The sequence below is a fragment of the Periophthalmus magnuspinnatus genome, chromosome 23 (assembly GCF_009829125.3).
Source record: "Periophthalmus magnuspinnatus isolate fPerMag1 chromosome 23, fPerMag1.2.pri, whole genome shotgun sequence".
NCBI lineage: Eukaryota > Metazoa > Chordata > Actinopteri > Gobiiformes > Gobiidae > Periophthalmus > Periophthalmus magnuspinnatus.
Genome location: NC_047148.1, coordinates 8738666 through 8752346, shown reverse-complemented (window position 1 = coordinate 8752346; position 13681 = coordinate 8738666). Strand labels below are relative to the sequence as shown.

Sequence of the window (13681 nt, the reverse complement as noted above, 5' to 3'; positions counted from 1 at the left end):
CAGTGCCCACTGTACTGTACTCAAGCACAGTATGTCTTTTCTTTTGTTAAAAAATTGTTAAGGTACAATATGCAACTATTCTGGTGGATGATCAACTAACTGTGTCTCCATGGATATGTTATTGCCTTGATTGAAATATTATACAGAGTTACAGAGGCCGTCCTGATGACGGGAAGAGTTCATTGCTCAAAAATACATAAAAAATGCAAACACCTGAAATGGAAAAGCAAGATGGAAAAGTTTAATGCCATACAGTGGAACATTCCAGGCAAAACAATTTTCATAGAGACAAAAACATTGCTTAACCACCACTAGAAAGGTTTCTTGGCCACCTTTGATAATATAATCTTCACAAGCATGGTTAGATCACAAAGACTACAGAGACAGTGACCTATCTATTTATATTGATCTAAACATAACTCCAATGTATTTTTACACCTCTCATCCTTGTTCTCCCACGTCAGACAAACAGCTCCGCTCCTCTGGGCTTGGCTGATTTCTTCCTAAAATAGATCTATCATAACAATGGCATCACTATAAGAGCACGCTGTGTCAATAACAAGCGACAATTTGCACAACGTGACTGCATGGAACACATTTAGCATGACTTAAAATGAGTTAAAATGTGTAATATTAATCTGGATTTGGGCAGTTTTGACAATAGTTAGATTTAATTATGTGTCCAGCCTTGTTTATCCAACTTGTTTCATCACTTTTCTTCCTGGTTTCTAGGCCTGTAATCGATTCAGATTGTCTAAAATGGGAGTGTGGCAAAAGCTCTCAAAACTATTATGTATATGTATTTGCACTCACAAAACTACACCTGCATGATACTTCATACAAAAGCAACTATTTATGCAGAAAAAAACACACTAGGAAACAGTGTATTTATATAAAGACAGATTCAATTTCTTTAATCTGCCTTTTCTATATAAATACCAAAAACATATATAAACTCACGAACTTTTTGTTGTTGTCCCATATAAATTCTTATAATTTCAATAAAATGATTAATACAAATTTTGTTTGACTTGGACACCATTGACCGATTAATCGACCAAAAGTATTTGTTAAAATATTAAAATATTTAGTATTTTACACTGCATGGAACACATCTGGCGTGGGTCAAAATGACTTCAGAGAAAGAATATTAATCTGTATTTATTTAGTTTTGACAATAGCTGGATTTAATTGTGTGTTCAAATTGAACACACAACTTATTTTATGATTTCAAGATGCATGTTAGATATAGTTTCAAGATATCTGAAATAAGATGATTAATCTATCATTGGGTAAGTGCAGTTTTCTTACCCCATTGGAAAATCACCAGATAACTTGAAAGAATAAATCAATGACATAATGAAAATAATAATTAAAGGTAATTAAACTAGATACAAAATAAAATTTTAACAAGCCGAATCTATGGATTGATAGAATCCTTACTACCATAGCCACTATCACACTCCATGTATTTTTAACCTGCAGGAATCTTTGGCCGATGTGTCTCTATGAGGGGATTAGAGGACACGGTTCTTTTTAAACAGAAAGTACATGAGGAGGCGGCCGTCTGCATTGTTCTCTGCAGAAAATAACAGCTATTTAGTGACACAAACCACACACAGCTGCTTAGCAATGCATTATCATTAAAAGGTTACTAGTTTGATGCCTACTTCTGGCAATGTCATGCCTTTGTGGTTTTCATGGGCTAGACTCACCTTTCAATATGAATGTTTTTGTCCAAATTTGCTTTTCTGCCATTAAGAAATAAAATAACAATTGTCAGACTAACCAGAACCAATATTGGATAACATCTAAACTAGGGCCGATAATAAGCTGGTTTACACTTTTTATATTTATTTAAAAGTGACAAAGACCATTATTAGGTCCTCAAATGCAATCAATGTCCATCTCGCAAAAAGGCTAATTTGCAGAAACGGTTTACAGTTCTGAACCAAATCATCTAGGACAATAACAAAGCAAGAATGAATTTAACTTGGAGAACTAAATATTTGTTCTGCTTCTGTCATCTTCACTGCCATCTATGGACAACATCAATGGTCCACCACTAAGACCAATACCAGTTTGCACGAACACGGAGACACTAAACAAAATACTATAAATGTGTACATGTGTATCCCTGCCTTTTTATATAAAGCCATTTCTCTTCTGTGAGTTTCAGTCTTTGGTTGAATTCATGGTTGGTTTTGCCTCTGGGCGCAGGTTTAATGAGCCATACTAGTGCCCCCCCTAGAGGCAGAGCTATTGTCCCGGGAACAGGCTAAAAATGATCTGTGTGGAGAGATGTGCATACCTCCAGAATCTCCCAAAAGGCGGTTGCATGCCTTATGTCCTTGTTCTTTGTAAGATTTTATGAGAGTTACGTCATGAAATTCAGAGCTTAATATTGCCTCCATAAAATATTATTCAATTGTTTATGATGTGGATTTACCTTGATTTATCCACAAGGCTGAACCACAATGTTTATTATACCAAAGTTGTAGTTTTACAGTGACATGTTGGCTGAATAGTTGGCAAACTTCCCTGGGATCCATTACTATACGGAGGTGTTATATAGAGTTTGCCTGTTCTCCCCGTGCTTGCATAGATTTCCTTCAGCTGTCCAGTTTCTCCTACCTCCAAAAACAGCAACTCAACCCCTCATATGACCCTTGTAATTTTGTTGTACGACTTAAATGTGTAATGACAATTAAAGAACCAAAAGGTCCTGTATTACACAAAATGGATTCTTGTGAGCGGTAAGCTGTGTTAGAATGTTGTTACCTCCTCAAAAACATATCTGGAGCTGTGCTTTGTTTCATTTGCGCATGTTTGAGTAACCTTGGGGAATTAATGTCTACATCTCCAAAGCTCAAAATGCTCAATTCCACCTTGTGATGTCATGTAGTGGTTTTCAAGTTAACAGCTCCTTTAACCTTTAGTTCTGTAGAGACTGGCAATTCCAGGGCAGAAATTATCCAAATGATTCTATTGAAGGTGTATGGAGTTTAAAACACAGTGAAGCACTTCCTGTATTACCAGATGACATTACAACACAAGGAGGAATATAGTGTTTCCAATATGAAAGAACAGCTTAGCCTAAGTACACAGGGTTTGTGATGAGGAAACATTACAACATAGATCACAAAATAGCGTAAAATGGCCCCTTAACTTAACATTCATTATTATTTAACTTACTAATGATACAAAATGTGTGCCTAATTGATGTAAGATGTAATTATTTCCTCTCTTATATAAGCTCTTTTAAATATTGATTTTTGCCTGTGTTTTGTAGGACCTGAACAAGCGCCTGTCCCTGCCCGCTGACATCCGAATCCCTGATGGATACTTGGAGAAACTTCAGCTGAGCAGTCCTCCCTTCGACCAACCGCTGAGCAGACGGTCTCGAAGAGCTTCTCTGGTCTGTAAACCTTTTTGATTTCTTTCCATCTTCATTTCTTCATCTCACCTCATCTGCTTGTTGCCATGGAAACTGCATTTGGGAGAAGGATTGATTGTCTAGAGTCATTTGCTTTTAGCTGTTGTCTTGGAACCTGAAATGCATTGTAATTATAAAACTGTTAAATAGGAACGGTTGCGTTGTTGAGTGGGATTTGGCTGATGTAAAAGTTTATTGTGTCCTATAGAGGCTCTTGTAATAAATTGCCTTTTTATTCATTTGTTTTTCTTTAGTCAGAGATTGGTTTTGGAAAGTTGGAGACCTACATTAAGCTAGACAAACTGGGAGAGGTAAAAGATTAAAACATGATATTTCCCATTTATGCAATGTTCTGTTTACCTAAGGTTTCATAACTTTAAATTATTCAAATGCCATGTTTTCAGGGTACATATGCCACAGTGTTTAAAGGGCGCAGTAAACTCACTGACAACCTGGTGGCACTAAAGGAGATTCGACTGGAGCATGAAGAGGGAGCACCATGCACTGCCATCAGAGAAGGTAGAGTTTTCCATTCCATACAGTGCAAACAGGAATAATAATACATTTCTATTGTGTATGCATAAGTTAGACCCTGCACAGTAAATTGTCTTAACATAATGTTTTAATTTTATTGTGTTTTTAGTGTCACTACTGAAGGACTTGAAACACGCCAACATCGTAACGTTACATGACATCGTCCACACAGACAAGAGCCTCACACTCGTCTTTGAATATTTGGTAAATATATTATATACTTGATTACAGTATCTGGCAGCTCCATTCAACTTGTGTTGCACAAATTCACAAGTAATATTTTCAGTCTTATAATGTCAATTGTTAAGCATGGAACCTTGTTTATCTTGGTGTGTAACTTATAAATCAATTGTATCTTTGAGTTTTTCCCATTCAAAAGCTATATTTTGTTTTAAATAGTTAGTTGCTATCCTAATTTTTTTTTTATCATTCTGAAACCCATGGATAAGTTGCATCTAGTCTGCATCAGTGCATCACAAAAAATAAACTGTAACATAAATAAGGTATGATTACATTGTTTTGTTTAGTTTGTTGGTTGTTGACAAGTTGATTGGTGGTTGGTTTAATATTATATAATTTCTTATATACATATAATACAGTTCCTTATATTCTGTGTTTTTTCTGTATTTTTCAGGACAAAGATCTGAAGCAGTACATGGATGACTGTGGGAACATAATGAGCATGCACAATGTGAAAGTAAGACCCTCTCCTCTGTTATTACTGCCTGTATCAACCCCTGTAATCTTAGGCAACATCTCTACTGCGCAACAAAGCCTTTTCAAGCCTATAATGTTATTATTTTGTTCTTTTTCCACTTTTTACATTCATCTGTTTGTTTGTTTTTTAGATTTTCTTGTTCCAGATCCTACGAGGTCTGTCTTATTGTCACAAAAGGAAAGTCTTGCATAGAGATTTGAAGCCACAAAACTTGCTAATCAATGACAGGGGGGAGCTCAAACTGGCTGATTTTGGTAAGAAGGAACAAGAATTATCTGTAATTTGCACCTAAATCTGAAAATTCATACCTCTGTGATTATTACTTCATAACTTGGCTGTTTGAGGTTGATACAATAACGTTGCTGCTTCTACATATTCTATATGTGATGTGATACTATGTATAAGAAAATGCTGAGATTGTTTTTTGGTGTTTATTTGTAGGTTTGGCTAGGGCGAAGTCTGTGCCGACTAAAACATACTCAAATGAAGTGGTGACTCTGTGGTATCGACCTCCTGATGTTTTACTGGGATCGTCTGAGTACTCCACACAGATCGATATGTGGTATGTGCATTTTGTTATCAAGAACATATTTTAGACCCAATATTTGGAAATTGTGTGGTTTTAATAAAAAAAACCTAAACCATCACCCTAGAATAAAGTATTTAGCAAGTAAGTAGCAAATGAATTTAAAAAATATTCAAATGTTCAAGATATGATATGATATTAACTGAAAGGGTGTCAGGTGGGTCAGGTATGCATATAGGCTTAAGTATTGCACCGCATTCATTGGGAAAGTATTTTTCCATAGTAAATAACAAAAACAAAGAACAAAAAAGATTTAATAAAATTCTTGTGATTTCAGGGGTGTTGGTTGTATTTTCTACGAGATGGCTGCAGGTCGGCCATTGTTTCCGGGTTCCACAGTAGAAGACGAGCTTCACCTCATCTTTAGGTTACTGGGTAAGAGTCCTGCTGATAAAATGCCCCATGGATACATTTATTTTATTATTATTGACAAATGCAAATCAAATTGGGATAATTGCATTTTATTGAAATTAGATCATGTTTTAACCCCTTCAAGTTTTATAAAGTTTATATTGGGAATAATTATTATTTTAATAGGCACCCCCACGGAAGAGAACTGGCCTGGAATCTCATCCATTGAAGAATTTAAATCTTACAACTTTCCCAAGTACAAACCTCAACTGATCATCAACCACGCTCCTAGGTACACCACTGTTTTCTGTCTTCTAGTATGTCAGACTCAAACTTGTATATGTGTATCTATAATTTGGGTGTATTGTGCTTTATCTTCTTATGATGGTTCACTGTATTTTATTTTATTTTTTGTATCTAGGCTCGACGGTGAAGGCATTGAGCTACTACTGTCTTTTCTCAAAGTAAGTTTTAAGAAATAGTTAAGTTGGATAAAAGGATTATTCAAAACGTCAATGTATGTTGTGATGTTGTTGTTAGTATGAATCAAAGAAGAGGATTTCTGCTGAAGACGCCATGAAGCACTCGTACTTCAGACAGCTGGGAATGAGAGTCCACAACCTGCCAGAGAGTGAGCACTTCATATGGACTATAAACTCTTGTTTATTCAATATGTATTAAAACTATATAACATAATAATCGCTGCCATATCTGTTGCAGATGTTTCCATATTCACATTGAAGGAGGTGCAGCTTCAGAGAGACCCAGGATACAGGAACACTGGATACACAGACTCAAGTAAGTCTTTACGATAGACACTACACCAGTAACCATCATTGCACTGGGTAACTTTTTATGTTTTAGATTTAGTCTTAACTATATAATTCAAAAGAGGCCTAAATCATGACCCAAAAGCAACAATAAACAAGGATTTAACATGTTACAAAACAGGATAAAACTCAAATATGATATAACTGGGACAAGCCTAAACTATTCATGGAAATCAGCTTCAGTAACATTTTGTGGACTTTTCTCCTTACTAACTATACATTCTAAGTTGTTAAATCCTCATTCATCACTCTGAAACTCATGGATAGCAGAACAGAAACAAGGAAAATACAATAAAATAAAACAAAATAAATTAAAAATGTGCTTTTTAAATTTGTGTCAGCATGACCAGATTTCATTACAATGGTCATGAGTTTTGTTCTAAGTACGCATTGATTTGCAGTTTATACAATTGTACTTTTAATCAAACACAATTAGGGCCATACTTTTTCAAATTTAAATGCTAATCACTTTTTTCCCCCCCTAGACAACAAGATAAACCGGAGACAGAGCATGTTGTTTTAAAGATCTCCAGTCTTCATCTCCTTCTGGACCAACCTGTGTCGCATGAGCCCAGCTGCCCCCTACTGTTCCCATTCAGTACTACACCCCAGTACCCCCCAGTACCACAACACACTCACACAGACACACTTTATTTATTGGGATGGGGTCGAATTGCTGCTAAAATACTACTGTTTGTATTTAACAAACTTTGTGCGTGAACATGATGTGAACTGTCAGTTTACTATTGTCCTGCTCCTACACTGATTTATGAGGTAAATTTTAATTTTTGATGTTGACGCTGTGACCAAGTTGTTGTTTATTGTTGTCGTTGCTTGGAAACAGTTTCTCCATTGTTAAATATGTAAATGGATATGATATATATATATTTGAATTGTATGTTTTTTTTGTTTTTTTTCTCTGAGCTTCCGTAACTGAACTCTGAACCACGTTTCCAGGTGAAAGGCTAAAGAGGACAGGGCTCTTCTTCATGTAGTAATTAAAAAAATAAGGTTATTTTGAATTTTGGATGTTTTATTTGTGTTCAACATTTCATCATGGACTCTATACTGGCCTCTGGAGGACAAACTTAAGTGATTTTGGATTTAGGGGTGTATGTGGTACTTGTTTATAGATGGCTGTAGTAGGTTTAGTTGAGCACAAATGAAGTCTAGGGAGTTGGTCAGAAAAAAATAATTTCAATTTCTTTGTTCTCAATCTTAGTGGTGCAAGCCATGCCTCTGAATGTACATGTTGTATAGTGAGACTGAAATAGTTTATCAATAAATGCAATTATTATTACAATTTTGTTAATTAAGGGCCATTTGTTTATGGATCTCAATGCAATGTGATTTTGATTAGTAATATATTAACTTGTATTATATTAACTATATACAAGTACCACATACCTTTCAAGATTTCAATTTTATTATTTTGTTTGCGATCTATAGTGGAACATAGCACACTCCATTTTAAAGCAAGGGGACCAAAATTAACAAGAAGAGGAAACAGGAAGTCCACAGTCCTTCTTTGAAACTCCAGAAACTGCCAGGACTTTGTTGCTTTTGTTTAGAATTTTTTTTTTTTTCATTTTTTGTTGAATATTTCACTGCAGTAACTTCTAACTTGCACTCATCGTTTTTGTTCATGTTTGAATCAGGGACTGAAGATTACTCGACAGTATTAGGACAGTTTTGACCTCTCCTTTTGAAAAAGTGTCTTTGAGGCATGGACTTCTGAAAAAGGGAGGAGAGGGGAGGGGCAGGGGGGTGAAATGGTTACAAAAGAGATTTTCAAAATGTCAGTTTGAAATTTTACATTCATTCTCAACTGCTCAGAAATCTCCCTTTACAGCAGACATTTATTCAATGAAAAATCTCCTCAAGTCATGATAAAGTTATTAAGTTTTGTAGCCAGTATGTATTCATGAATTTGTGTTATGGGTACCAAAATAGATTTTTGATTTGTCCATTGCCTGTTAAATAAGCTAAAATTTTCTATGCAGTTTGAAAGGTTGTGCAAATATGTTGTTTGTAATATGTTGTTGTTGATAGGCATATGGACAGTTTCAAAACTTCAATGTAAGCTTTATGCTCAGACTATGAAAAAAATGTCTTTTCATTTGAGTAGCCTAGCTTTGGCAAAAAGTTATTTAGAAAAACAAATACATTTAGGTTTGATAATGTATTCAAAAAACATGCTAAATAATTAAAATTGACTATCAAAAATCAATCTTTAGATCACCTAAAATCTGGACATTGGAAATATATAGGCGTACTTGTATATTTTTGTTTTGATATCTTTTTTCTTTTAAAACTACAACTGTCTGTGAATGATAAAAACACATGTTAGGTGTCTGCTTCAGATACTGTTTTGCACAAAAATATATATTTTTGATTATGGTGAACCAAAATAATGAACGAGACTTGAGGTGATTTTCCATTGTAGATTACTAAACCTTTCATTTATTGATATTTGAGCTGAACAGTTAAGATGCACAAGTCAGTAGAAGGACCAATTAAATGCATATTGTTTGTCAGTTAATAGCACAGGCTTAATAATTTTGATGGCATGTAATTCATATAAACAATGTACATGTTTGTAAGCAGTGATATGCATAAATGGAGATTTCTGCAGTAGTAACCTTATGTTTTTTCCTTGTAAACTGTATTTTTAGACGTCAAATGAACGGTTTTGGTGTGAACTCAAATGCGATGTGAGTGAATGGTTGTTTCTAATGCATGGGAAGCCTGCTGTTGTGACCCTCTCGAACACTGAGCTGGTGATGTGACTTTTTACTGGAACTATTTATTTCTCATAACCATCAAAAGTAAATTTAATCTGTTTCATAAACGGGCTCATGTTCTTATTTGTTGGCTAAACAAATGGAGAGAGACTGAAGAAAAAATAAACTGCAGTGATACTGAGAAACTGTTGAGGAGAGTTGATGTGTGAATGTTAATGTGTGCAAGTTAATGACTGTAACAAAATTTAGGCTATATGTATTTTTATGTTTACTATTATCAGATCAACATATAATTTGTAAAAAACACTGGAGGTGCTGCAGCAGAGGTTACAAACTACAATATGGCTTTGGATAAACAAAAATAGCATTGGTATTAAGGCAGTCATTTATTTGGACTTCATGTATGCCTCTGTAGTTTTGACCAAGAATGTTGTATGATAGCCTATTACTGCTACATCTGGTACTACTACTATTATGATCACTACTACGACTACTATTCATCATAACTCTGATATAGTATTGTTTGTAATTGTGTTTTTTTCAGTAATTAGCCAACTTTAGTCCCAAAATTTTGACAGTATCCACGGCAGTACCACAACCAAAAATCCCTCGCTGGAGTGGAGCGCTCATACGGGCATCTCTGCGCTGTAGTCCCGCCTCCATCTTTGAAACGTCGCCAGCGCCAAACTCTAGTTCTGGTACAGGGACGGCGTCGGTAAAATGACCCCTGGTACCGAAGAGCCCATCTGGAGGAGAGTGGTATCGGTCAGCGGAGTGATCCCCCGGTCCAGACACGGTCACCGAGCTGTAGCCATCCGGGAGCTGATCATTGTTTTCGGCGGAGGAAACGAGGGGATAGCGGAGGACCTCCATGTATACAACACTGGTGAGCTAATGCTAATGCTAAAGGGGATAATGGCTAATGTTTTTAGCATACCCCAACAGTGGAAAGCTGCAAAATACTCGCTTATGTGCATTTGAAGTACTTGTAACACAAAATCATAAGAGCATTACTAGTATTGTATTATTTAATAACAACAAATTCCCCTAAAATTACCGAAATCCAATTATTACAAAGATCCTTAGAAAGTTAATTTGGTTGAAAAAAAAAAAAAAAGTAGCATCTGTACCTTGCATCCTGGTTAACTCTGGAAATTTTAAGAAGTTTGTCACCAAAAACAGTACTAATATAACACTGCATTGATTTGCAAAAGTTTTGGGCTCTAGATCTTGACCTCTCTTGTAGTTGCCACTCTTGTCTTCCAAGTGGCAAAGTCTATTCCTTCTCTGCAAATGTCCAGAGTTTCAAACTCTCTAAATCCAACCGGAGGTATCCTAAATTTCTAACATGAGCTGTATTTATGAAGAAAGAAATGTTTAACTCTATTTCCATTTTGTTGGTATGAAAAAATAATACAATTAATTAAACAACATTTGCATTTTACTCATGTCTTATCTTTTTGCAGTGTCGAAACAGTGGTTCCTCCCTGCATTGTGAGGTGACATCTCTCATGGCTTTGTTTGTGTAATTTAACTCATATTTGGTGGAATGGTTGAAATTGCAAAGTACTCAAACAGCCTATATGAACTACAAGTAATGTTCATCGTCTATTTATTGTTACTTGTTACATTGTGTTTTGTTTGTTTCTTAATCTTATTTATTTCCATTTTGCATTTGTAGGCAAGTTGCTGGTTATGGAAGAAGCTGAAGCCTAGAGCACCAAAGACTGGATCTCCCCCCTGTGCTCACATTGGTCGCAGCTTTACTCTTGTAGGAAGCAAATGTCATCTTTTTGGAGGATTGAATTACTCTACTACAATATTTCCTTTAATCTCTATTTAGATGCAATGGTGTGGTCAATCCCTGAAACTAGAAGCCGCAGACTAGTGATGTGACATTCCGTATCGAGGCTTCGAAGCGTGTACCGAGTAGGGGAGGGGGTGTTTCCGCGGTGTGCATATCGAGGCTTGCTTCATTTAGGGGAGGAGCTGAAAATGATGACATCCGAAGCCTCACTGCCCGGCTGTACCACGTGACTGATTCAGCAAGTGGTTTGGATTTTGCCGTGAGTAACAGCCTGTAGTGTAGGTAGCAACCTGTGGAGTCGCCTGGATGACAGCGTCAGGCAGACACAAACACAAAACATGATAGCAGATGCAAATATTGAGGTCTTGGAGCCAAATACTGCAAGGCTGGAGGACCCCCTTCAATACTGGGAGACAGAAATATGTGTATCCAGAGCCCATGTATATATGTGTGTGTATTTATACAAGTTAGCAGTGGCATTCTTGTGTACGCCTGCCTCATCTGTGCCCTGTGAGCAGCTGTCAGTTACTCCTATGAGAACACTTACTAACATGATCTGTGGTTTCCTCTTAGGTAGCAAACTGTGGCATCGTTTAGACACCAGTCTCATGGAGGCAAGGTGGTCACAAAATGTCACTGCAGATGCCACTGTGGAGGTCCAGCAGTACCTTTCAGAGTCAAATATTGGAAGACTGGAAAAGCCTCTGGAGTTTTGGGAGAGGCAAAATGACTCTACCCAAATTTACACAAACTTGCACTTGCGTTTTTGTGCACACCAGCATCTTCTGTGCCTTGTGAAAGGGTCTTCTCCAAGGCCTGAGAAGTTGTTTAAAAAAAAACCCCAAAAACATTTAAAACCAAAAACTGTTGAGAAACTCTTGTTTCTGAATAAAAATTAATAAAATTTCCCTTGTCCTGTACATCATTGTCCAAGTTACACAAGCATAATATGTGTCCTTTTCCTAGTTCCACAAGCACTTTAACTGTCCTGATTATGCCCTTGCCATTTTCAGAAAAACAGCTTAACCTGCCATATTATGATATTACCATTTTGGTCAAATTTGCACACACAGAATACATACAAAATTGATTTTACACATATGTGATAATGTATGTACAGAAATTATTTGATCATATATTTTTTGTAGTTCATAGTCATTCCCAACAGACATAACAGACAATAGACAAATTCTATGCATCACACATTATGTGGTTCAGATACAGTTGCCTGTGATTATACACTTGGCCAGTAGGTGGTTTCGTGCGCACATGAAGCTTCGAGAAATGAACTTTCTCCAACCAATTGGCTCAAGTGGTTCAATGTCTCATGATGTTTCATCTCACCATCACTACTGCAGACCATTTCCCAGAAGCCTCCACACGGCAAACGTCGGAAATAAGAAAGAAAGCTGGATTTTTTTCAGCTTTTAAAATAAATAAAAAATAAATAAAGTATGGAAAATGGTGCATTCTATGTATTATAAAAATGTATGAAACGTAACCGAACCAAACCTGAAATATGTACAACCTAAAACATGTACAATAGGCTAATTCTCCTGATAAATAATGAACCCAGCTCCAGATATGGACATGGGTCCTTCGGATCAGCACTGCCCACTGCTCCTGACCAGGTCAAATGCAGAGAACATTCTGAGCCATTAGATAGGCCACAACAAGTTCAAGTTTAGAGGTTGTTTTTGAAATTCTAAGAAAAATCACACCAGCGGCATTTACATTTACTGTATTTTATCCATAAATCACTCTTGCTGCAGAGAGCTGACAGTTTTCTATGTACATCCATTGAAAATATCCTTCTGAAACTAAACTACAATGCAAGTACAGCGGACCATGATGCAGTAGACAGCTAAAAGTATGTTATAGTTGTAACACATTTTTATTTATTAACACTTTTATTAATTATGCTCATTTACATGTTTGTTTTCACCTCAGGTTGAAGATGTTTGGTGCTGTACTTGAGAAAAGACTGAGACTCAGGAAGTGGGCTGAATGCCACCATAAATTTGTTCAGTATACTGTGTCATTGTTTTGTTAATTTATTTATTTATTTTTGATCTATTTAATTGATCCGTGTACATGTGTGTTCATAAGTTTAACCACTTTTAGAAGGTTACTGAGACTGACTTTATGATCTTCCTAATATTCCCATGAACTCGAGGCCAGTGCCTTAAATGTCCTTCACACTGTTATTTCTGTCTCTGTGTGGAAAAGCGCAGATGCGGTGTTTCCCTTTAAAGGAGAGACTGTGGTGCCAACCATACCTTATTTTATGTCTTCTTCTTATTGTAAACATATACAGAATATCCCTTAGGCATTAAATGGAGAACGTGGAATCACTCCAATACATTTTTTTCAAATAAAAATTGCTTGTGGCGCCATTGTCTCTGCACATTTTTGAGAGAAACACTACAGATGGTAGAATGTAAAGTAATCAACCATTTTCACTTCAACCTAATGAATTCACAAAGTATCATGTAGCATCCTCTGTTACTATTGTGTTGTAATATCTGAATGTCAATCACACTTGAGCTGTAATAATTTGTGGGAGCATTTTGTGTTTTATTTTGTGTTGTTTTTTTTTTTTTCACTATTGTTTTGTGTATTTCCTTTGACTTTGGTTATTTTGTGTTGGACTGAAGCCTTTTCTATGTATTTTT

At 36.1% G+C, this 13681-nt stretch overlaps 1 protein-coding gene across 1 annotated transcript in view; it reads left to right on the top strand.

The window, feature by feature from the left end:
* Nucleotides 1–9306, top strand: part of LOC117391726 (cyclin-dependent kinase 17) — a 42582-nt gene extending 33276 nt beyond the window's left edge. The window contains exons 5-17 of the mRNA XM_033989622.2: nt 3293–3418; nt 3691–3747; nt 3841–3955; nt 4080–4174; nt 4605–4667; nt 4819–4942; nt 5130–5250; nt 5552–5649; nt 5812–5917; nt 6047–6089; nt 6166–6256; nt 6346–6423; nt 6941–9306. Coding sequence (XP_033845513.1) covers nt 3293–3418; nt 3691–3747; nt 3841–3955; nt 4080–4174; nt 4605–4667; nt 4819–4942; nt 5130–5250; nt 5552–5649; nt 5812–5917; nt 6047–6089; nt 6166–6256; nt 6346–6423; nt 6941–6978 — 1155 coding nt within the window. The 3' untranslated portion in view covers nt 6979–9306. The remainder of the gene's footprint in view (nt 1–3292; nt 3419–3690; nt 3748–3840; nt 3956–4079; nt 4175–4604; nt 4668–4818; nt 4943–5129; nt 5251–5551; nt 5650–5811; nt 5918–6046; nt 6090–6165; nt 6257–6345; nt 6424–6940) is intronic.
* Nucleotides 9307–13681: the final 4375 nt, after the last annotated feature.